The following is a 20,508-nucleotide window of genomic DNA, read 5'->3' as shown; positions in this document are numbered from 1 at the left end:
CTCAATGTCCAGATTGTACGATTGTATTTTCATGGCCCACCTGGCCAGACGACCACTAGGCGTCTTCAGAGTCAAAAGCCACTTTAACGGTTGATGGTCAGTAGCTATCTTAACATGACTTCCTTCTACGTACGAGCGGAATTTATCCAAAGCCCACACAACTGCAAGGGCTTCTCGCTCTGTAGTATGATAATTGCGCTCAGCAGGGGTCAGCAACCTGCTGGCGTACTCTATTGGACGCTCGTCCTTAGGGGTTTCACCCTGCATCAATACGGCGCCTAACGCATATCCACTAGCGTCGGTTCGTAGAGTAAACGGCTCTTCAAAGTTTGGTTGGCGTAGAATTGGGCTAGAGGTTAACCGAAGCTTCAGCTCGTCGAAAGCTCGTTGCTCTCCCTCCCCCCATTGCCAACGTCGGTTCTTCTTTGTCAAGTCCGACAAGGGCCGCGCTATATCTGAAAACTGCGGAATAAACTTGCGGAACCACGCGCAAGTTTGCAAGAATGTCCTCAACCCTTTCAGGTTCGTCGGAGGCTTCATTTTCATAACTGCTTCAACCTTCGCGGGATTAAGCCTGTATGGCGGGCTAGCAATTGGCGCGGCATCTCCAGTATCGATTCGGTGAACAGCAAATTGAGTAGGTCCTCCCCCCGGAGTAAAAATGTCCTCGTAGACATTCAGGAGGTCAGATAATTGCTGTCGTTCATCTGAAACCAGATGGGTACCTTCGTCACTGCGAAGACCCACAGACGAACAATGAAGTGGTTTAAAACAGCGAGTTTCAAAAATGATAGGTTGAGGAGTCCTATCATGTCTCACAGACCACGTACCGAGATCAAAGTCGAGTAACACGCCAAACTCCTGAATAAAATTCATCCCTAATAAACTTTCAGTCGCGTCGGGAAGCATAATAAAATCAACAACTCGCGGTACCCCTCAAACTGTTACGCTCACGTGTGCTAATTCAACAATTTGCGCACACATGTGTCCGTCAGCAAACTTAAGTTCTACATATACATTTTCAAATTGATGACCATACTTGATTAAGTGAGCTCTTAAGCTAACACTACCTATAGAGTGCTTAGCACCTGTGTCCACAAGCACGGTACCTATTTCACCATTAATTTCTATTTTTAACACGGGACGCACTCGCGAATCTATTTTATCACACGCGGATACTGATTGGAACGAACTCGATACGGTTTCTACCGGTTTCTTCTCTTTACATGTCGGGCAGTTCGAACGTATACGCCCTGGCGCACCGCACCCGAAGCACGTAACTGTCGGTTCTTTCCTCTCTGTTACGCCCTCTTTGGCTTCAAAAGACTTTCCCGCCAATTTCCGACATGCCTCCTTGAGATGTCCATAGCGCTTACAGTAAGCACACTGCGGTCGCCTACTAGGTACTGACGACGGCGTAATCGATGACTGAGCACTGCTCGATGGTAACATGGATATTGCCGGTTTGACGTCTACCGTTGTATTCGATGGGCGAGACTCATTAAGGATGTCTTCTACACGTCTCGCTTGCGCTATTAATTCTACAAACGAAGTAAGACTAGAACGAGGTACCTTTTCGCGTATTCTTTTGTTTAACAAGCCATACGTCATGTCTAATTGTACTTCTTCCGTGAGAGAACGTTGCGGAAGTTGCGCGAACAATGCTCTGATGTGACAGACGAATAAATCTGTAGTCTCGTTAATCCGCTGTTCGCGTTCATAAATAATTCTAAAGATTCTGTGCGCGGGCAGCCTAGGCCCGAAGGTCTGCTTTAGAGATTCTAATGCGTCTTGCCATGTCGGGGTGCTGTCTTTGACGCCTTGCCACCAAGTAGCGGCTATCCCCGTCAATAACATGGGCAAACCTCGCAGCGCGACATCGTCGCTCATATTTACGCATGATTTGTATACTTCGACAGCATCGATGAAAGCTAATACGTCGCTTGTTTTGTGTCCATCGAACCGCGTAGAGCACTTCGCAAAGTTGCCGGAAATATGTGTAGGAGTACTTACAGGAGCTGCTTGACTTAGCCTGTTTATCAATAGCATTAGCTGCTCTGTGGTCATGGTGATCGAAGCCTCAGCGGCAGTTGCAGCTGGCGGCGGCGGTAGGGCGTGACCCTGACCCGCAACAACGGCATCACTGTGCCCCGAGGTAGTCGTTGGCGGCGCCGGCGCGGCCTGCAGGTCGCGCGGCGTCGACTCCGGCGCGCCATCTACCGGGAACAACGGCGGCGCCACGCCCGCAGGCGAAACACCGGCCGCGGCAGACGCGGGACTCGCAGCACGTGATCGCGTTAACACCATAATGACACAGTAAAACACAGGTCACAGTTCTTGAACAAAAAGTACTTTAACCTAACTCAAACTTAGTCGGTCGGCACACTCGTAAGTATACAAAATAGTTCAAACAAAATATTTTTTTTCTTTTTGAGTTAACCGCGTCCATAAAACTAAAGACTATAGACTGACACTAGAAGTAAGTTATTAAACAATAATTGTCACTGGTTTTCACAAAAAAATGTTCTTACGACGAATGACGCAACAATGTAAATGATTACGTAATAATTAACGTGCGCGGATGCCGTAATAGTCGTTTACACACACGACTAAACACGAAAATACGACGATCCGATAATGTAACCTAGGTACAGGTACAGTACACCCGAAACAAAACCTAGCAACAGTTACTACGCACGTCGAGACATGTCTCGACAAGTCCACTGCAATACACGAGCACAGTTAGTAACAACATTTAAACTGAACTGTTTTTTTTTATTAAAGCTCCACGTTGGGTTGCCACTTATAGTGAAAGACCGTTTGGAAGATAAGACTTTTAATTAATTGAATAATATTACAGTGTAGTACGTAATCAATACATCGTTGTTAGGACAGCGGCGGCGTCCCGGCAGTCGTGCGCGTACGCGTGTTTACAAAGTCAAGGCTCGCGGCTAACTAAGGGAACGAGGGAACTACGGCGGGCGCGCAGCCGGGCGGAATGCCGGGACGGAGGCGGGGCGCGAACAGTTCGTGAGGTGGCGTGATGTCGACGCGGTGCTATAATATATTATATATACATAGTACATGTTTTACCCGCGACTTCTTGCACGCAAAATAAACATAACTTACTAAGTAGCCAGTGTTTATAATCAAGATCCATGAAGCCGTTTTGGAGATACCTTGTAACCAACAACCATCCATCCATCTATACATTCGCATTTATAAAAGCAAGATTGTTGGGTTCATTAAGGAATTAAGAACTCTACAGTAAAACCTCTTTGATTTAAAAAGTTTGGATCCTTACGTAATCCAGTTCTATTATTGTTTACTGCACACTCTATCTCTTGTCATAAAGAGAGTAAGAGAGATAACAGTATGTTACTCGGTTACAATTTCCAGATAAAGCGCCTACCCCTCAAGCACCACAGACACATATTTTAAAATGGTTGAATGAAGACAAGGCAGGTGCAGTGGGATACTGTCTGAGTTTTGATGACAGTGCTGCGACGTGCCCTGCGTACGTCGGCGGGAAAGGAGCCTCCTTAGCACTATTAGCTTCTGTGCAGCACGACGAGGTACAATGTCTTTAGTATAATTTCTCTAGGAATACTGAGGTTCTTTACGTATATTTTATAAAATTCATTGAAACATTGAAGATATCTGTAGAAAATTTAAAGGTAGCCAAAAACAATACATGCCGGCATAACTCATCTTAGGTACCAATTTTTTATACCGGTACTTTTGATAGGGTCTTTGCCGTTGGACCGATCGGCCAGTCAACGGATACATTTCCAATTGGTCTTTGGGGTCTTATAGATTCCATCGGTAGGCCGATCGACTCGACGGTAAACAAGCCTTCATTGTAAAAGGTTTTTCTCTGTAGTTAGTTAAAATTGTAAAAGTTACGTTAATAAATGTAATATTTCTAGGGTTACAAAGTGCCGCCTGGTTTCTGTTTAACCACAAAGGCGTTGGAAAGGCAACTTGAAGTTTACCCGGAGTTAGTTCTGGCTATAAAAGGCATCGAGGCTGCTAATGAAGACTATGATGAAAACATTTTTAAACAAAAATGTGAGACGTGAGTTCAACGATCGTTTTGATAAAAATAGGAAAATCAATTAAGTAAGGCAATTGAAATCAGGGTCGCCGTTAGGGTAGGACGCTTGGGCGACCGACTAAGGCGCTTGACAGAGACATAGGCCTGCGAATTACATTCTTCCAGATATGGTAAAAAAAAGAGGGCGCCGTAGAAATTTCGCCCAGGGCACTAGTAGAGCTAAAATCGAAATGGTCTCTAAAAATTTACATCAAACTTTCAGAGCCGTGGAGTTATTTATGAAAACTGATATATCAGAAGATATCAAAGAAGAAGTATTGAAGCACTTGAATGATTTAAGGATAAAAATTAAGGAACAGAATTTAAGTATAGAAGAACGCTTTGCAGTGAGATCATCAGGTAATAAGTTTCTTTAATTCAAGTAGGTAGTGATTTAAGAGTAAGTTAGGTCATTTTTGACGTCTTTAATATCACTTTTGTCACCTTAACAAAATATCGAATAAGTGCAATTAAATAAGTAAATGACAAAGGTCAGTTTTCACAAGTTGGTGGTGGGTTCAGGTGTGGGAGAGGACAGCGAGGCGACGTCTGCAGCTGGACAGAACGAGACGGTGCTGGGCTGTGTGGGCGAGGCGGAGGTGCTGCGCGCGGTGCGGCGCTGCTGGGCCTCCATGTTCGCCTTTAACAGCGCTTATTATCGCCGGTAATTTATTAACTAATAATAATAAAAAAGGAATAAGCTATAAATAAATATTTAATTTGAACTACATAGTTACATAAATGGAAAGAAAGTTAAAAAGTATGTTCATTGATTTAAATTAACGATAATATAGAAAACATAGAGTTGCTACACTTCTGTATGATTTAGTAAAAAAAATATAACACTAAGAGATTTGAAAAATCCATAAACTTCTCTGAGTATCAGTGTTGTTATGTATACGCAGACAAAACGGTCAACCGTGTTCGTGCGGAGGCGGGGTTGTGGTACAGGCATTAGTGCGAGCGCGCGCTGCTGGTGTGTTGTTCACACGACACCCTCTCGGTGACCCTTCAACACTTCTCATCACTGCTAACTACGGCCTTGGAGAGGTATATACAAATATTTAGCCTCATTTCTATGTCCAACAAATAAACAAAATTTAACCAAAACATGTTGGCAGGGCCGTTTGTAGCTTTTTCGGCGCCCTGGTTGAGATTTTTGTGGCGTTTCCTTTTTTATATCGAGGGAAATCTTCCAAAGATAAAGTATTTTAAAACCGCAGGCTTTAAACCGCAGTCCTATTGCCCTGGGTGATCGCCCCACCTGGCCCTACCCTAACGCCGATATTGCGTGTTGGTGTCCTTACTTAGGTAATCTTAAACGTAAATACTTAAACAGAGTTAAGATAAGTAAAACTAGCAACAAGTATTTTGATCACATCAAAAGTGTCTAATTCTTAAGTATTATTTTACAACTTATTTTTTTAATCTTTTAGAGTGTGGTATCTGGTTCAGTTGAACCTGATTCAATAATAGTAAAGCGTGAAACAAACGAACTAAGGATAGCTAAAATCGATCTGGGATCGAAGAAAGAACGAGTAAAACCCGATGGCGATGGTGTGACTGTAGAAATGGTGTCCGAAGAAGAGCGCAAAGTACCTTGCCTGACTGTTTCGGAGATATTAAAGCTGGCAAAAATAGGCGTCTCACAAGAAGAATTGTGGGGTGCCGGTAGAGATATTGAATGGGCTATTTGCGATGTAAGTATACTTAATATATGTTGTATCGAATCTAGGAAAAATGAGATAATCAATGGACTTTTTAAATTAAGGATATTAAAATTTGAACTGTTATCAAAATCTTTCATTAATTTTAGAATATAAGGAAGAAAAACAGCTTATAATGTTAAATGATTACTTCTATATTAAGGAACATCAAACGTTAGAAATACGTTTCCATATTTTATATAAAGAATAGAATCAGAAGCAGAGAAGATGATGTACTGGTATTTTGTTTATTAAACGCTTTTAAGTTTTATTTTATGATATCTTCTAGGATGTCATATATTTGTTACAAGCACGTCCCATCACGTCGTCAGAGCGCTGGACAGAGGAGGAACTCTTGCACGAACTGGATTTTCCCATCATGTCGGACGACGAGTTACTCACATTCGCTAACACAGGAGAGGTAGTCTTCATTCAGATCATTTAATCAATCAAGTAATTCCTTAGTTCTGTTAGGAAGAAAATCCGACACTGTGCCGGTGTACTGGCCCAACATTAGCCTTATTTAAATGTCGACGTTTATATCCCCCCCTACTAATCATTCTGACAGTCGACTTTGTAATGTAAGCGCATTCAGGACAAAGGATTCTCACTAACAATGACAAAAAGTCCTTAGTATTAGTAAAACGTTTTTTGTTTAATTTTTAATAAATTTTGGTGACCAAAAGTGAAGCCTACCAAATCATCTGGTCGTGTCTTTTGTGTGTTATTTTATATATTCTGTCATATCTACCCACAATAACAGAGTCAATGTCAATTTGTCTTTCTGCAGGTACTTCCAAAACCTATAACACCTATGACTTACGACCTGGTGGTGACGCCTCTGCAAAAAGGTATCGACAGTGTGATCGGATGCAATGGTGACCACTACGACCGCAGTGTCGCTGTATCACACAACAGATGTGCCCTTGTTCTTTACAACGTAAGTTGAATTTTTCTCTGCCAAGTTTTAAACATAGATTTTCACAGCTCTCCTGACAAAAATGCAACAGAAACGTGTAAACGAGGTTAAAAAAATATATTGTATGATTTTCTCGCATTTAAATTATTCATATGCATATGACGGCATGAGCGTCGGTGACTCAGTGGTCAAGCACTTGGCTTGCAATCAGCAGGTCCTGGGTTCGAATCCCGCCATGTACCAATATGTTTTTCGATTTCCGATTTACATATGTACATCCGACGTTGTTACGGTGAAGAAAAACATCGTGATGCAACCTGCACATATCTGAGAAGAAATTCAAAGAGATGTGTTTAGTCAACCAACCCGCACTTGACCAGCGTGGTTGACTATGACCTAATCACCCTTACTTAGGGTACTTAGGGTAGGCTCCGAGCCCCCCGAGACGTATAGTGAGCTGATGATGATGATGGTGATGATATGACGGCATTCGTAAAAAACTTCTGTATTTACGACGTATGTAGGATGCAATCCATCAATCAAAATAGGCTACTCTGAGTGTCGGTTGGACACTTGCATCCCTGAGGGTAAATATAAAGTAAGTATAATTTAGTAAAGTAGGTACAATTTATATTCCAGTCGGTATACCGTCGTATGCCGCCTCAGATAGACATCGGTATACGTATGATAGAGATGGCGGTGCACGGACACAAGGTCGCTGATGACAACATCGTCAGTACTGCGCTGCACAGGCGCCGGCCGCACTTCCTAGACAGAGCCCTCACTATAGCATCTATGATTAAGGTACCATATTCCTATACATGCATCTAAATTAGCTTACCGTATATAGTAAATAAGTTTAAAGACTAAAAGATAGAGATATTAAAAGAAGTGTGCAAAATTCTGACAGTAGGTGATTAAGTGTATAAGTTTAGCTATACAGATTTTTTTTATGGAGTACTAAAAAAAGAAGACGGATTGATGTCTGTCATTTGAAATCTTTATGGATTTATTTATTTATGTTACAGTCAGTAATCTTGACGAAGTCGAAAATGAATGATACGATCAAACGAGTGAATAAAATGAACTTGGAGATGGAAACGAGTGATCCTCTGGAGTACTTGAACAGGCTGGTGTCAAGTCTGCCGGAGAAGATGCAGGGGTACAGCTCCAACCACAGCCACACCAGTTCGGCAAGCACCTTCACACAGTTCATCGCAATGAGTATACTGCTGGAGGGGAAGGAAGGTCACTTTCATAAATTACTTACAATTAATTTTAGAGATAATTTTTTAAAACATATTGTTAATAAGGTACAAGGATTCAGAGCTTTTTATGATATACATATACTAGCGGACCCGACAGACGTTGTCTGACCATTTGACACTGCGATGGTAGCGCCGTCTGTCGGATCCAATGTAAAACATTCCAAAATCAACAACTACTAATAAATTAAAAATTAATTAAAAAAACATTGTGAATCTAAACCATTCCCAGATCCCCTTGAACACACTCAAAAAATTTCATCAAAATCGGTCCAGTCGTTTGAGAGAAGTTCAGTGACATACACACTCACAGAAGTATTATATATATAAAGATTGAATACTTTTTCCTTTATTCGTCTACTAATAGAGAAATAGATACGCTGGAAGTAAAATTTTAGTCACTATGAATGTGAAAAATATTTCCCTTCATTATTGAATATGTTCTTCCTCAAATCAACCTTGAGTATAACCGTACTGACTAACCGTATTAATACTAAATGAACATTTATTAAATATTTTTTATGTAGATTTCACACCAGAGCACTGCAGTGAAATAGGCCTCCTGCTCAGTTCTGGTGATGTGCTGTCAGCCGAGGTACCTCTCGCTCTGGCTGATATTACAAGGAAGCTGGAAGAGTCCGGAAAAGCTGAGGAATTCCGTGTTCTGGAACCTAGAGACGCTATGACGTGGCTGCGAAAAAAACTTCCTCACGTGCACATGGATATATGCCAGTTCCTAGAGCAACATGGCCACAGAGCTATTATGGAGGTAAGTCGTAGAATTGAAATAGTCCCAAATAATTTTTGGATTTAGTTAAGTTAGGAATAATTATAATATTTTCAGTTCGATTTAGCGACAAAACCATGGGCACTTGTACCAGAGGAATTCATAAAAGTGCTACAAACTATGCCAATGACCAAAGATGAAAATAAAATAACCAAAAGTAATGCCGAAATTATTGCATCTCTAAAGACACCTCAGAAACCCAGCACACGGTATTATATAATAATTTTTTAATTTTAACTTTTAAATGCATGTATTATAATATGAGATACTTTATTATATACAACTTGATAACAATAGTTTTAGAAATTCACCTTAATATTGTTGTTACTCTTTTGATTTACAGAAAAGCACTTCGTTGGATCCTACCTTTATGTCATCGTTCAGTTCGTCACCGCGAAGGAACGAAGGCGCATTTGATCCTCGCGATACACAAACTGAGAATGTCGATACTAAAACTGGCGAAACTATTGGTACGTCAGTGGTACTTGCCTCATCCTGATCTTATATTCTTCTTCAGACTAAATGAACTCCGAGCTTATATAGTGAAGAGAAATCCAGCCTTATTGAGGAAGTAAGTATATTTTTTCTTATACGTATGTAGAAAATTTTAAAGTGCAATAAAACCGGTAAGGATGAAACTTGGAAAAAAAAATATTTTAGTCAACATTTCTTAATAGACAAAAGTGTAGGAATTATTGCTATTTTTTTTCTTAAAATATCGCATACGATATGCGTTTACGTCAATTACAGAAACAAAATGCAAAAGATGACTTCTCTAATAGCTGAGTCAGTCGATTGTAAATATATTTTTTTAAAGAATGAGAGATGACATGATTGGTAACCAGGGCTATACAGCGTCAACAATTGTACCCCGGCTGGTGTAAGCTCAAGTTCGCGGAGGTGAACACTGGCTGGTTTGACCCCGTGCCCACCGCCGGGCCTGCGGTCACTGCCGGTGACGTCACGATACAGGCGACCTCTGTCTGCGGCGGGGAAGTCGTGGGCAGGGCTTGCGTTGTCAAAGATCTCTCAGAGGTATTACTATCATAGATATATATTCTTTGTGTTAAATTGGATATATTTGGAAATTAAAATGCTTTTATTCTAGTACTTGCCATTTTTGTGTGTATTTTATAATTAATAAAATTATATGTTATATTGAAACAGATAAGAGAGTTGCAGTCAGGAGACATATTGATAACAGACTCCACGGATATCGGATGGTCACCATACTTCCCGCTGCTGAGCGGCATCGTCACAGAACTAGGCGGTCTTATATCCCACGGTAAGACTTGAGGTTTATCTATTTATACAAAATAATGTACACATATTCATTTATCATGTTTTTCTCAGGAGCGGTGATAGCTCGTGAGTACGGTCTGCCGTGTATAGTGGGCGCCACAAATGCCACGAGCGCCTTCGTTACCGGCGACACAGTGCGGCTCTGTGCTACAACAGGCACCGTGCAGAGAGTGCATCTGCACACTGCTCAAACTGTAGCTGATTAATTGTTTTGTATGAAGCAATTGAATAAATGTGATTGAACTGTTCTTTGCTTATTATTTGCGAATGATGAAATTAAATTAAGGAATATTAAAATATAAAATAAAACTGGTATAAATTTTTTAAATGTCTAAAATAAAATAAGTCACAGCAGTATCAAAAACAATAAAAAAAAATCTAAAAGCAAAAAAATTACAAAGTTGCAATAATAAAAGTAAAAAATAAGAGGATAAAAATTCTTTCAAAGTTCTAGCACCTAATAAAATAAAAATTCAAATCGAAAAGAATCGAACGTCAAAACACAATTTCACATCACACCAAAGTATTTATAAAAAATAATTACCTGCTCAAAATTCAAGAGCGGATCTACAACAATTTTCCGACCGACAAATTTATCAAGACCATTTATACATCAAGTGGTGACATCCAAGAGAAGCAGTTCATAGCAATCAAAGGCGACTGGGCGGCTGAACATGACGACGTGGCAGCGATAGCGCGGCGGAGCCACCGCGCCCAGTAGGTAGGAAGCGCGGTACCGCACGCGGCCCACGTACACCGCGCCCACGCGCACCGCCCGCTCCGGCAATGTGCCCGCGCGCCACGCCAGCCACACCACTGACGCGTTGCACAACACCTACACATATAAAGTGGTAACAGTTCAACATCGCCCTAATCAAGACACACTGCGATACTCAGAGATAAATAGTCACTTAAGCTAACCCTAGATTAAAGATTTTTCCTCCAAGAGGGCTCCTTCAATGAGCGTGTATCAACTCAAAATGACATACGTCAATTCAAATGTGAATGCAGTGTATTTCGGACTGTCGATGACTTATATGCAGTAAACACATAACGCATATTCTCACCTGATATTTTGTATAGTGATATATCCGGCCTCCAGAGTATAGGACGCAACAATGCATAGAAGGACAAAGGGCCGCTGGCAGAATTTTACAACTGAAACAAACACCATGTTTATTATCTATATGTCGAAATTTAGTAGATTAAACAAGGACAAATTATCTATATTCTATATTGTTGTAGAAAATCTACGGTATAAACATGTTTCCACATCATGGATAAAACATACTTATGTGTAGTACGCGCGACAAAGGTATCCTCGCCGTCGCAGACGCCAGCGGAGACCGCGGCGCTGGGCACTGCGCCGCACGCGCTGATCACCCACACCGGCCCCGGCTGCTGCCATCCCGGAACCCACTCTGCAACACATTAAAATCAATACAAACGTAATTATAAAGATAATAACAACAAAATTACTGCGTTGAAATGTACGTTAATTGCAGGAACATTCTGCTTCGTTTCGTTTTTAATCGAATTCATCTGTAACCGTGGATATTGAATGTTTGATAACACAAAGAAAACGTGGATAATGATAACCTGATAATTGTCTCTTGAATTTCGATTCCCAAGGGCTACAAAGACGTTCGTTGCATTGTTCCCACTCTTTCAAATGTTCTTTAACTCTTTCTTTCAGTATTCGCCATCGTCTAGCAAAAACAATTATAAGTTTAAATAAATTTCATAACCCAAATACTGCCGGTGACAGATTTCATACAGGAAATATTTATCTTAACTTACTCGGATGATGAATCTTTAAATTGTCGAAGCAAGTCCGTCTCTTTTATCTGTTATAGAAAAGGAATTTTGTAAAATAAGTTATAAGCCATTAAAATTATTTAATAAAGAAAAAAAAACTTACAGCATCAGTCAACCAATGTGTCCATCTGTTAAACATTTCAATAAGATCTAACATTTCATTGTGAGTGTCGATAAAATTTCTTGTTTTCACTGTAGTTCTTGTCGGTGATACAATCTGACGAAGTAAGTAATTTTAAAACATACTTTTATTGCGGGCGCTACAAGCGTTTTATTAGCAAGAGAAGACGTAGAACAGGCGCGTTTGCCGCAAAAAGATTCTAAGGGGAATTAAGATACCATTAAAAAAAACAAAAGAATATTGGATTCGTAATTTAATATAAATAATTATTTTAATTACCTTTTTGTTTTTGTACTTTGAAGCAATACGTATAATTAGTTGTCGACTAAAAGACTTATATTGAGTCCATTGTAAAATTTCAGTTGTTGTAGTTCTTTGAAAATTGATCCAAGTTTTATCCAATTCTAAATCTATGATGAAACACAACATTGAGAAAAGACATGAATATGTAACTTATAAACGAAGTGTTTGAAGGTTATCTTACCACTGTTTTCTTGAAAAGTTAAAATTTTCTTAATACTATTATGGATCCAAGTCTTCCAGGCTTGTACGTTCCACATAATGCTGACCATCATAGAGTGCCAGTCGGTCATTTGATCCGTCGTAACAATCGGAGTCCCTGCACAAAACATTTCATGTCAAATGACATGAATAAAGTGAACATCGCTCATCTCAAAAATAGAGGACGGAGCACAATTGAATATTTATAATAATTTCTACTTACGTGAACTATAAATATTCCTAGTCTGGGTCGTCCATGAACTTTGAGGCTGGACCTTAGGTCTTCCAGTCACACTTGAATTCGTTTCTCGAGCAACTATCACCGTTGGTGTAGACCCAAACATATGCAGTGATCTAAAGTTGGGCAATGTTTTCTTTTCAAAAGGTAATAGCGGCGGAAAAGGCTGCTGGCTGTCAACGTATAGTACATCTTTGCCCGAAGAGTTATAATTAGTGGAAAAGGCATCGCTTCCGGGGGTTACTATTGTCATTTCTTCGGAGCATTCTGATGCGGAGAGTTTCGTCGGGATATTGTCGAAAGGTCCGCCAGGCGAGGGGTATAAGACATAGCCCGCTGTGATGTTTGACCCGCAGCCGGGCGAAGGTTTAGAGACGGGACATGTTTGTGAGGACTTGGCGTGTTTTAGTGGACACTGTCTGATAGATATCTCGACTCCGGAGCCACAGATGCGCGGGCCGCAGGGGCCCAACTGCATGGCGCGCCCTGGACACACGTCTGACACGTCCTGGATTGCCACGTGGCGGGATCTTCTGGAACAAACTCGGCCGATTCTTCGCAAGCTTCCTTCGCACCATAACTCGCATTGGACGATGACATTCTTCATGCATTTGCAAACTTGAATTATCTCTGTAAGAATAATGAGAATAAAAATATTAATATTAACAAAGTATAAACCTTAGGAAAGTATATCGAGAAATGGAAAGACGATGCACCTGGTTGCAAGAAGTAAACGGCGAGATAATTTGTGACGTCATCAACTACATCTGAAAAACAAAAATGAATGATTAAAGTAAAGAGTTTAATTTAATAAAGTATATTAAGAACCACTATGCTCACCATCAATGAGATCCTTGTACTTATTTGTTGCAAAGCTTTTGTTTGCTAATGTTTTTAATTTTATTTGTATTTTTCTGGACACAACAGGATCTACATTTGTAACGCTTAATTGATCAGCTGTCTTTGTCCGTAAACTGTAATAGATACAATAATATGGTAAAACAGAAAAAAAATAAACGAAAAACGATGGTATTTAACATAAACATGTTTATACAAACAGGTTTGCGCCGTCGAGATGTGTTTTCCGCAGTGTGCCGTGACGCAAAAGAACAGCGTCTTTTTCTTTATCCATTTGTTCTACTAATATTTTTAAAGCTTCCGACTTTTCCTCTGTAAAATATAAACAAAAATTGTTAAATTGTTTTCACTTTTATTGTTTTCGTTTACATTTATTATTATGTATATCATAACCTACCTTGCAGCTTGACGTAGGATGTAAGAAGTCCAGCATTACGCTGGATAACATCTGAAATAAGACACCAAATCAATATTTATCTACAAAATTGTTTACGCAAGAGTAAGATTATTACATACTGTTAAGATCTGTTTTGTCGTAACCAGACGGCGTAACATCTTCCATGACCTTCTTGAGCTTGTTCTCTATAGACGACTGCAGGGTCGCGTCTGGTCTTTTTATTTCATCCTCGAAAGTCGTCAGTTTACGCCAACTAAAGTTTCCAAGTACTTATAGAGGATGATGTAAAATTATTTCTATTACCAAAGAGGCTATTCAATTCATCTTTACTCACTATGCTACAGCTTCGGCGTGTGTTTTATGTATTTTTCCTTCGACGAGCGGAGTGTCACCAGCCACTTCTGCTTCAGTCAGAAGCGCGATGTACGCTTCGATTTCCTTATCTAACGTGTTAATGTTTTCATGTTAGTAGTTCAAGGTTCTTCATAACGTAGTATTATACCACCAAAACACACATTTACATCTCTCTCAACAGAGATAAAAATATGTATTTGTACATGTGTTTTGGCAGTGGAAACTCCACGGACAAATTTGGATAAAAATTTACCTGGTATAGTTACATGTTCTGACAAATATCCGGTTGTCGTCTGAACATATTCTGTAACAAAGAACATTTTATAAAGGATTTTAATAAACAAGTTCTACAATCATATCTGATTTTAGAGCACTAAATATTTTAATAAATATAAGTCATAGAAACAGGAATACCTTTTATATACGGGGCCACTTTCCGTGGTGTGCCCCGGCCTTTGATCATTTCTCCTAATTTCTGTGACAACTGTTCTTGAATCATTTCACGAGGAGCGTTCGCTTCAATGTTCTTATTTTTCTTCAACCTTAACATTTAGTCAAAGATGTTAGATTACCTACATGTACGTATGAAATTACATTATAAAAAACAATCTTTATACGAAATAATTAAAGATTGTCTGCACGTTCATAATGTAAGAATCAAAAGTACTTGTTTTTTTGTTTGTTATATTGCATTAGAGTAAAGGTTGCACCTCTGAGCCGAGTAGAAATAAGATTCGGTGTCTTCCTTCACTTCTGCTAGAATTTCATTACCACGATTCTGCATCTCAGAAATGACAGCCTCCCGCGCGAGTACCTTGTAACCTTCAAACATTACGTTTATTCTGAAATGATTGAGCAAAAACCACGTAAAATACAGTTCAAGATTAGCCGAGCATACTTACTTTTAGACATGAATTTTTCGGAGAGATTCCTTGAAGACTCAATAATAACATCTGGAATAAATTGAACAATTGAAATTGCATTATTTTAATAATTATGTAATTTACGTTACATAGTCAATAATCCCAAAATCCCCGCTTCGCCTCCCCTACTATGAGGGACTTGAGCCGAACGCTAGGCTTGCTACGCAGTTGTATTAGTCTTGCTACTATTAGATACTTACTAAGATAGAAATATAATGCTGGATACTTCAAGGTCTACCAAGAAAAGTATATTTTGACTTGTCGTGTTTTAAAACTCCAGAGTCAATCTAGGGACGAAGTATTAGAAGTCATAGTGTTATTGCGTAACCTTGCATGGAATCTTTGAGTTGCGGCGGCGTGTCGGTGGCGACGAGCGCACTCAATTTCCTCTCAAATTTCTTCTGCAATCGGCCCGTGTCTGAAGACTCCTTCACCGACCTGTCCGCAGTCAGCGGTGGCTCTGATATCCTGCACAAATGGGAATTTTTTCTTCAAAAATATACCGAACATTTTTGGACGTAACATTTTACAAATATTTAGATTCGTTTTTCTTATGTTTAAGCTGTAAGCGTTGTAAACGTTAAAAATTAACAATAAAGAAATAAACAAGATAATAATAATAGCTGTCTCCCAACACTGGAATTATCTGTAGTAACGGTTTTTTTTTCAAATAAGAACGCTATAACGGTTTCATACTTGACATTCATCAATTCAATCAATACTATCACTTGTATAAATGGAGATGTATAAAAATGTGGTACCAGTCGGCTGCCATCGCATGGGATAGTTCGTTATGAGGTTGCTTGTAAAAAATTTCACCGCCTCGAGCCTTGAGCTTCTGTTGAAGTATTTGTACGGCTTGTTCGTGGTCCATGTCGACATCTACAGTAGGAATTGAGTTATATTTTGATAAAATATCAGGCAATTTGAAGCCCAAATATCTAATAGAATCTAATTTTATCTAATAGTTATTAAAGTTTCAACTAAATAGTTTTAAAATATCTTGCGAAGTAATTTTATTGAGTAATAAATGTCTTTTTTATGTTGTTTTTAAAACAAAATAAAACAAAAAAAATAAAGGGGATAATAGTATAATAACAGAAAATTAAGTAGATACAAACCTGTTGCTTTTGTTTGTTTTTGGGGTTTTTTTGGTTCTTCTTTTTTCTGAAAACTTCGTATTTGTATCGGCTGTTGCGGTTCAGGTGGTCCTTGCGGTTGAGGTTGCGGTTGCGGTGGTGGTTGCGGTTGCGGTGGTGGTTGCGGTTGCGGTTGTTGTTGCGGTTTTTGTTGCTGTTGTTGTTGTTGCTGCGCTTGTAGTTGTTCTTGCGATTGTATTTTGGGTGGCGATGGTAGCCGCGGTTGCGAAGGTAGTCGGGGTTGTGACGGCAGCTTTGATTGTAGACTGCTACTTCTCCGACGTTTATCTGCCTCGCTTCCTCTTCAAGAAATCAAATAATAAATTAATTAAAACGATAAACCATTTAATAAATAATGAATACTTTTGATTACGTGCTAAATACGGTGGTGAATATATTTTAAAAATTAATTCAGAGAGCCTAGCATGAATATTGGCAAGTATTCGTAACGTCATTGACAAAATTTGTATTACATTTTTACAGCAAGAAATCTCATATTAATATTAACAAAATCTTTTCAATGACTACAATAATGCATTTCGTAAATATTAGCGATACATCCTCAGTATTAAAAGATTCCTGAATAAAAAAGCTTCAAATCTTTGCAAAATAAATAAAGATATTTAAACATTACTTACTCCCATTCCTCAAGGGCCTTAGGGTCCAGACCGCCTGCAGAAGCAAAGAACTAATAACTTCATCAAATAACAAACCAAAATTATTAATTTATACGCATTTAATATTATTACGAATACTTACATTCTTTTGTAGCGACACCAGCGATGTATTTTGAAACGGTATCCACTGCGTCTGGAATTAAAATTACAAGTAGTCAAATAATATTGTATTTTTTCAAGTTATTCAATTACTAAAATACTGTAATAACAAACACATTGTCTAGTCATTACACTTACTGGATGACGTAGGAGAATCTAACTTTAATTTTGCTGTACTAAAATGTTATATTTTGGAAAGAAATCATTCAAAGATTTGGGATCAGCCCAAGACGTTTCTGCTAACATTTGCTAGTAGGAGAGAGATCAATGGCAAATTAATTGCTGTCTCTGTCTATCCAAATTATAATAAAACATTGTAACAAATACCTGGAACGTGTGGCTTGGCTTGTTCGCTAACGCCTTTCATAGGCAGTTCGTTAATACGATCGGTAACTTTTCTATGAATTTTCGGTGCAAAATTGGATGTGCTAAAATTTGACGCTTTGTCTATCCTGTTAATATATAGATGTTTGATTTGAATTAATGTTATCAGGAAACAGGAGTATAAAATTAATTAAAATAAAAACAAATCAAAATGTTATAACTATTCAAAATTGAACTTTTGGTCTATTTTCTAGAATACCATACTCCATAAAACATTAATGACCAACAATTTATATATTTAACTAGCTGTCGCCCGCGACTAAAAAATAAGTAGTAGCAGATTTTCAGACCTACCGAATATGAATATAAAATTTAATACATAAAAATCGGTCAAGCCATTTCGGAGAAGTATGGTAATGGTAACACGAGAATTTTATATATGTATAAGATTACATTTCCGCAGCTTCGTCGTGTGTCTTGTTAAATTTTCCAACGGATAAGAAAGGTTTTTTCGCTTCAGTTCTCATATCATCGTGTATTATCCTTATTATTTCTCCTACAAAATAAAAGTTTTTAAACGTAATCTAAAATTAAAAACCCATTCATTCTTCAGCTACAAAGAAACTCTAGAATAAGGGAAATTTTTTGCTGGAAAAGTGGTACGGAACTGCTACGCTGATGTATAGATGTAAGCATATTTACCTCTCCCTTTTACAATATTTGTTAAGTTACTCGCAGCATCGGATACAGTATCTGAAATGAAATAATGCACATCAATAAAACTTTCGCTTGAAAAAACGACGAAAACATAAGGCGAATGGCTGCACATTTCATCCCTTCTCCTATAAGAAAAGAAATAAATTACTAACCTTTTAATATACTTTGCAAACCCTTCTGGGTTACAACCCCTCCTATTTTTTGTTGCAAATCAGTTTTAAGTCGTGGATCCACCGGCTTTGCCGGTACAGCTGGAGCCTCTAAAAGTCTGGAGATAAAATATTTCATTTTATTATCATCCTGTAGATAGAAGATAAGTGTTATACAAAACTTACTCTTGTCCGCCTTCTTTGAATGTAATTTTGTAAGCTTTTTCTTGCGCTAACACTTCATCTTGTTTTCTACTCATCAAATCGGCTAAGAAACGTCTTTTATCCTGTTCATCTGTACGTAAAATTTAAGTTATTTCAATTTATTATAAGAAATCAGAGGGCATAGCACGAATATTTGTGACATACTCCTTCGTAACATCAACGACAAAATGTGTCACAATTTATATTAAATTTTGTCGATGACGTTACTTAAACACTCTCACTGATATTCGTATTAGACCCTCTGTACTTAACTAGTTAGCAGTTTACTAACTAATTTACCTTCAATTGGTGCGGTTAAGTATTTTGAAGATTCATCAATTATTGCTGTAAGAAAATAATGTTGTACATTAAAACATATCATGTATTTACCAGATCATTGGTTTGTGTTGTGGTATTGCACATTCAAAGAAAATTCTAAACAGTAACCTTCCATTTGCTGTTTGGCTTTTTCTGGGGGTGGTTTATCTTCAACAAGTTTTTCAAGTTTTTCTTTTACTTTTCTGTAGGCTACTTCATCTACTTTCTTAGTTGCAAGATTTGGAGCGTCTGTTAACCTGATGTTAAAACAAATCATCTTTATAATACTTAAGTTTTTGACAGTTGTAGAGCCCTCTTTAACATCTTCGCACGAATTGGCCCGGCTCGCACGGTGAAATACCACGACCACAGAGAAGATAGGCGTGAAGTAGAAGCAATTACGCATTCAGTCTGATGAGTGGGCGTCCCGTAGGCCTAATTTTAGTCCTCTATCCCTTCCCACCCTTTTTATTATAAGGAAAGGATGGGAAGTGGAAGTGGACTTTCCGGATAAGAAGATGCATTTGATAAGAAAATATTTTCTTTATGTGCATCCTTCCATCTCTCCTCCTCATTCGTCCGTCGATTAAAGGTAGGTAACGCATTTGCAATTCCGTATGCATGTCTATGGGCAACGGTCGCTTCGTTATTTCAGCGATATCACATCATAGCAGCTCGCTCGTTTACCTCCTTTTGATATAAAAAAGGTAATCTTACATTTGAAAACATAATATACTACTAACCTATGCCCTCCAGCTGCGTAAGATTCTTCATACTCCTTCTTTTTGACAAGTTGTTCTTCGCCTTTTTCTTTCATCGCAGTTGTCAAATGTTCAAAAGCAATGCCTAAAGAATATTTTTTTAATGAAATATATGATTCCAGAAAATTTTAGTAGCCTATATTATTTGGTTACCTTTTAAGGTCCCTATTTTTGCTAGTTTAGTAGCAGCCTCAGTAACGGGTGCTAAAAACAAAATAAACCAATTTAATTATTAAATCTTATGAAATATAAATAAGACAAATCATTGTGTATTTTACCATCTAGTTCTTTATTAATTATCGGTGTTAATTTTGGTGGCAACGATGATTGCAATTCATTAAAAATTTCTATTTCCAAATCTTTATTTTCAATTGTATCATCTGGCATTGGAGTAGCTTGCAATCTAATTAAAACAAAAGACAAATTCATTCATAAAATTTTGTTGATTCTTATTGTTATTTTACTCCAGATGGTGAAAATGAAATTTAGTTCAACTTCAATATTTCAATAAATTGATTACTCAGTAATGATCACACTCACGACTTTGCTGCACCCGCGTAAGTCTCACTGTAGCCTTTGTACTCGTATAGTGGTTTTGTTCCCATTGACTTTTCTACTGCTATCAAATAGTCCATAGGATACTTTTCACCCGCGGCGCCACCTATTGTTTAAATAAATATAAATATTATATTTTTAAGGTCCCAGTAAGATAATGTTTTCATTTGCACTTACTTTTCATAGCAATCGGTTGCGATAAAACATCTGCGACATCCCGCACAAGAACTAAAAAAATATTAAATGAGTAAGACTTCCAAAAATAATAAGAGTTCATTCC

The 20,508-nt window shown here is 38.4% G+C and overlaps 2 protein-coding genes across 2 annotated transcripts; one reads left to right on the top strand and one right to left on the bottom strand.

The window, feature by feature from the left end:
* The first annotated feature begins 3,379 nt into the window (after positions 1-3,379).
* LOC106124569 (uncharacterized phosphotransferase YvkC) lies at positions 3,380-10,337 on the top strand. The gene is made up of 16 exons (XM_013321382.1): positions 3,380-3,575; positions 3,930-4,078; positions 4,320-4,456; positions 4,619-4,760; positions 5,002-5,146; positions 5,533-5,796; positions 6,092-6,223; positions 6,593-6,742; positions 7,361-7,525; positions 7,750-7,969; positions 8,514-8,755; positions 8,831-8,982; positions 9,117-9,344; positions 9,619-9,808; positions 9,941-10,058; positions 10,127-10,337. Exons 3-16 carry the CDS (start codon positions 4,336-4,338, stop codon positions 10,279-10,281), a joined length of 2,424 nt encoding a protein of 807 aa, XP_013176836.1. The 5' UTR covers positions 3,380-3,575; positions 3,930-4,078; positions 4,320-4,335; the 3' UTR covers positions 10,282-10,337.
* A 145-nt stretch (positions 10,338-10,482) lies between these two features.
* On the bottom strand, positions 10,483-20,476 carry LOC106124980 (uncharacterized). Its single transcript, XM_013322045.1, has 36 exons — positions 20,406-20,476; positions 20,214-20,334; positions 19,952-20,076; positions 19,827-19,877; positions 19,656-19,758; positions 19,042-19,169; positions 18,895-18,939; positions 18,577-18,685; positions 18,394-18,509; positions 18,227-18,277; positions 17,978-18,080; positions 17,528-17,652; positions 17,184-17,234; positions 17,063-17,096; positions 16,407-16,726; positions 16,047-16,167; positions 15,614-15,753; positions 15,265-15,315; positions 15,073-15,184; positions 14,777-14,904; positions 14,616-14,666; positions 14,343-14,451; positions 14,128-14,261; positions 14,009-14,059; positions 13,812-13,923; positions 13,594-13,727; positions 13,470-13,520; positions 12,739-13,383; positions 12,499-12,633; positions 12,294-12,424; positions 11,997-12,110; positions 11,876-11,922; positions 11,675-11,784; positions 11,367-11,496; positions 11,143-11,233; positions 10,483-10,910 (listed from the first exon to the last, which is right to left on the bottom strand). Exons 1-36 carry the CDS (start codon positions 20,410-20,412, stop codon positions 10,689-10,691), a joined length of 4,308 nt encoding a protein of 1,435 aa, XP_013177499.1. The 5' UTR covers positions 20,413-20,476; the 3' UTR covers positions 10,483-10,688.
* Between the last annotated feature and the right edge of the window lie 32 nt (positions 20,477-20,508).

This window comes from Papilio xuthus, unplaced genomic scaffold (genome assembly GCF_000836235.2).
Source record: "Papilio xuthus unplaced genomic scaffold, Pxut_1.1 DF825946.1, whole genome shotgun sequence".
NCBI lineage: Eukaryota > Metazoa > Arthropoda > Insecta > Lepidoptera > Papilionidae > Papilio > Papilio xuthus.
The sequence above is the reverse complement of the archived record's forward strand: the minus strand, read 5'-3'. Positions and strand labels throughout refer to the sequence as shown.

Excerpts from the sequence above, each read along its gene's own strand:
- LOC106124569 (XM_013321382.1), top strand. The coding sequence starts at position 4,336 with ATGAAAACTGATATATCAGAAGATATCAAAGAAGAAGTATTGAAGCAC. Across the intron at positions 6,743-7,360 it reads GTGCCCTTGTTCTTTACAAC|TCGGTATACCGTCGTATGCC; the intron begins GTAAGTTGAATT and ends TTTATATTCCAG. Across the intron at positions 8,983-9,116 it reads CCTCAGAAACCCAGCACACG|AAAAGCACTTCGTTGGATCC; the intron begins GTATTATATAAT and ends TTTGATTTACAG.
- LOC106124980 (XM_013322045.1), bottom strand. Across the intron at positions 18,081-18,226 it reads AAATATTGTAAAAGGGAGAG|GAGAAATAATAAGGATAATA; the intron begins GTAAATATGCTT and ends TTTATTTTGTAG. Across the intron at positions 10,911-11,142 it reads ATCACTATACAAAATATCAG|GTGTTGTGCAACGCGTCAGT; the intron begins GTGAGAATATGC and ends TTATATGTGTAG.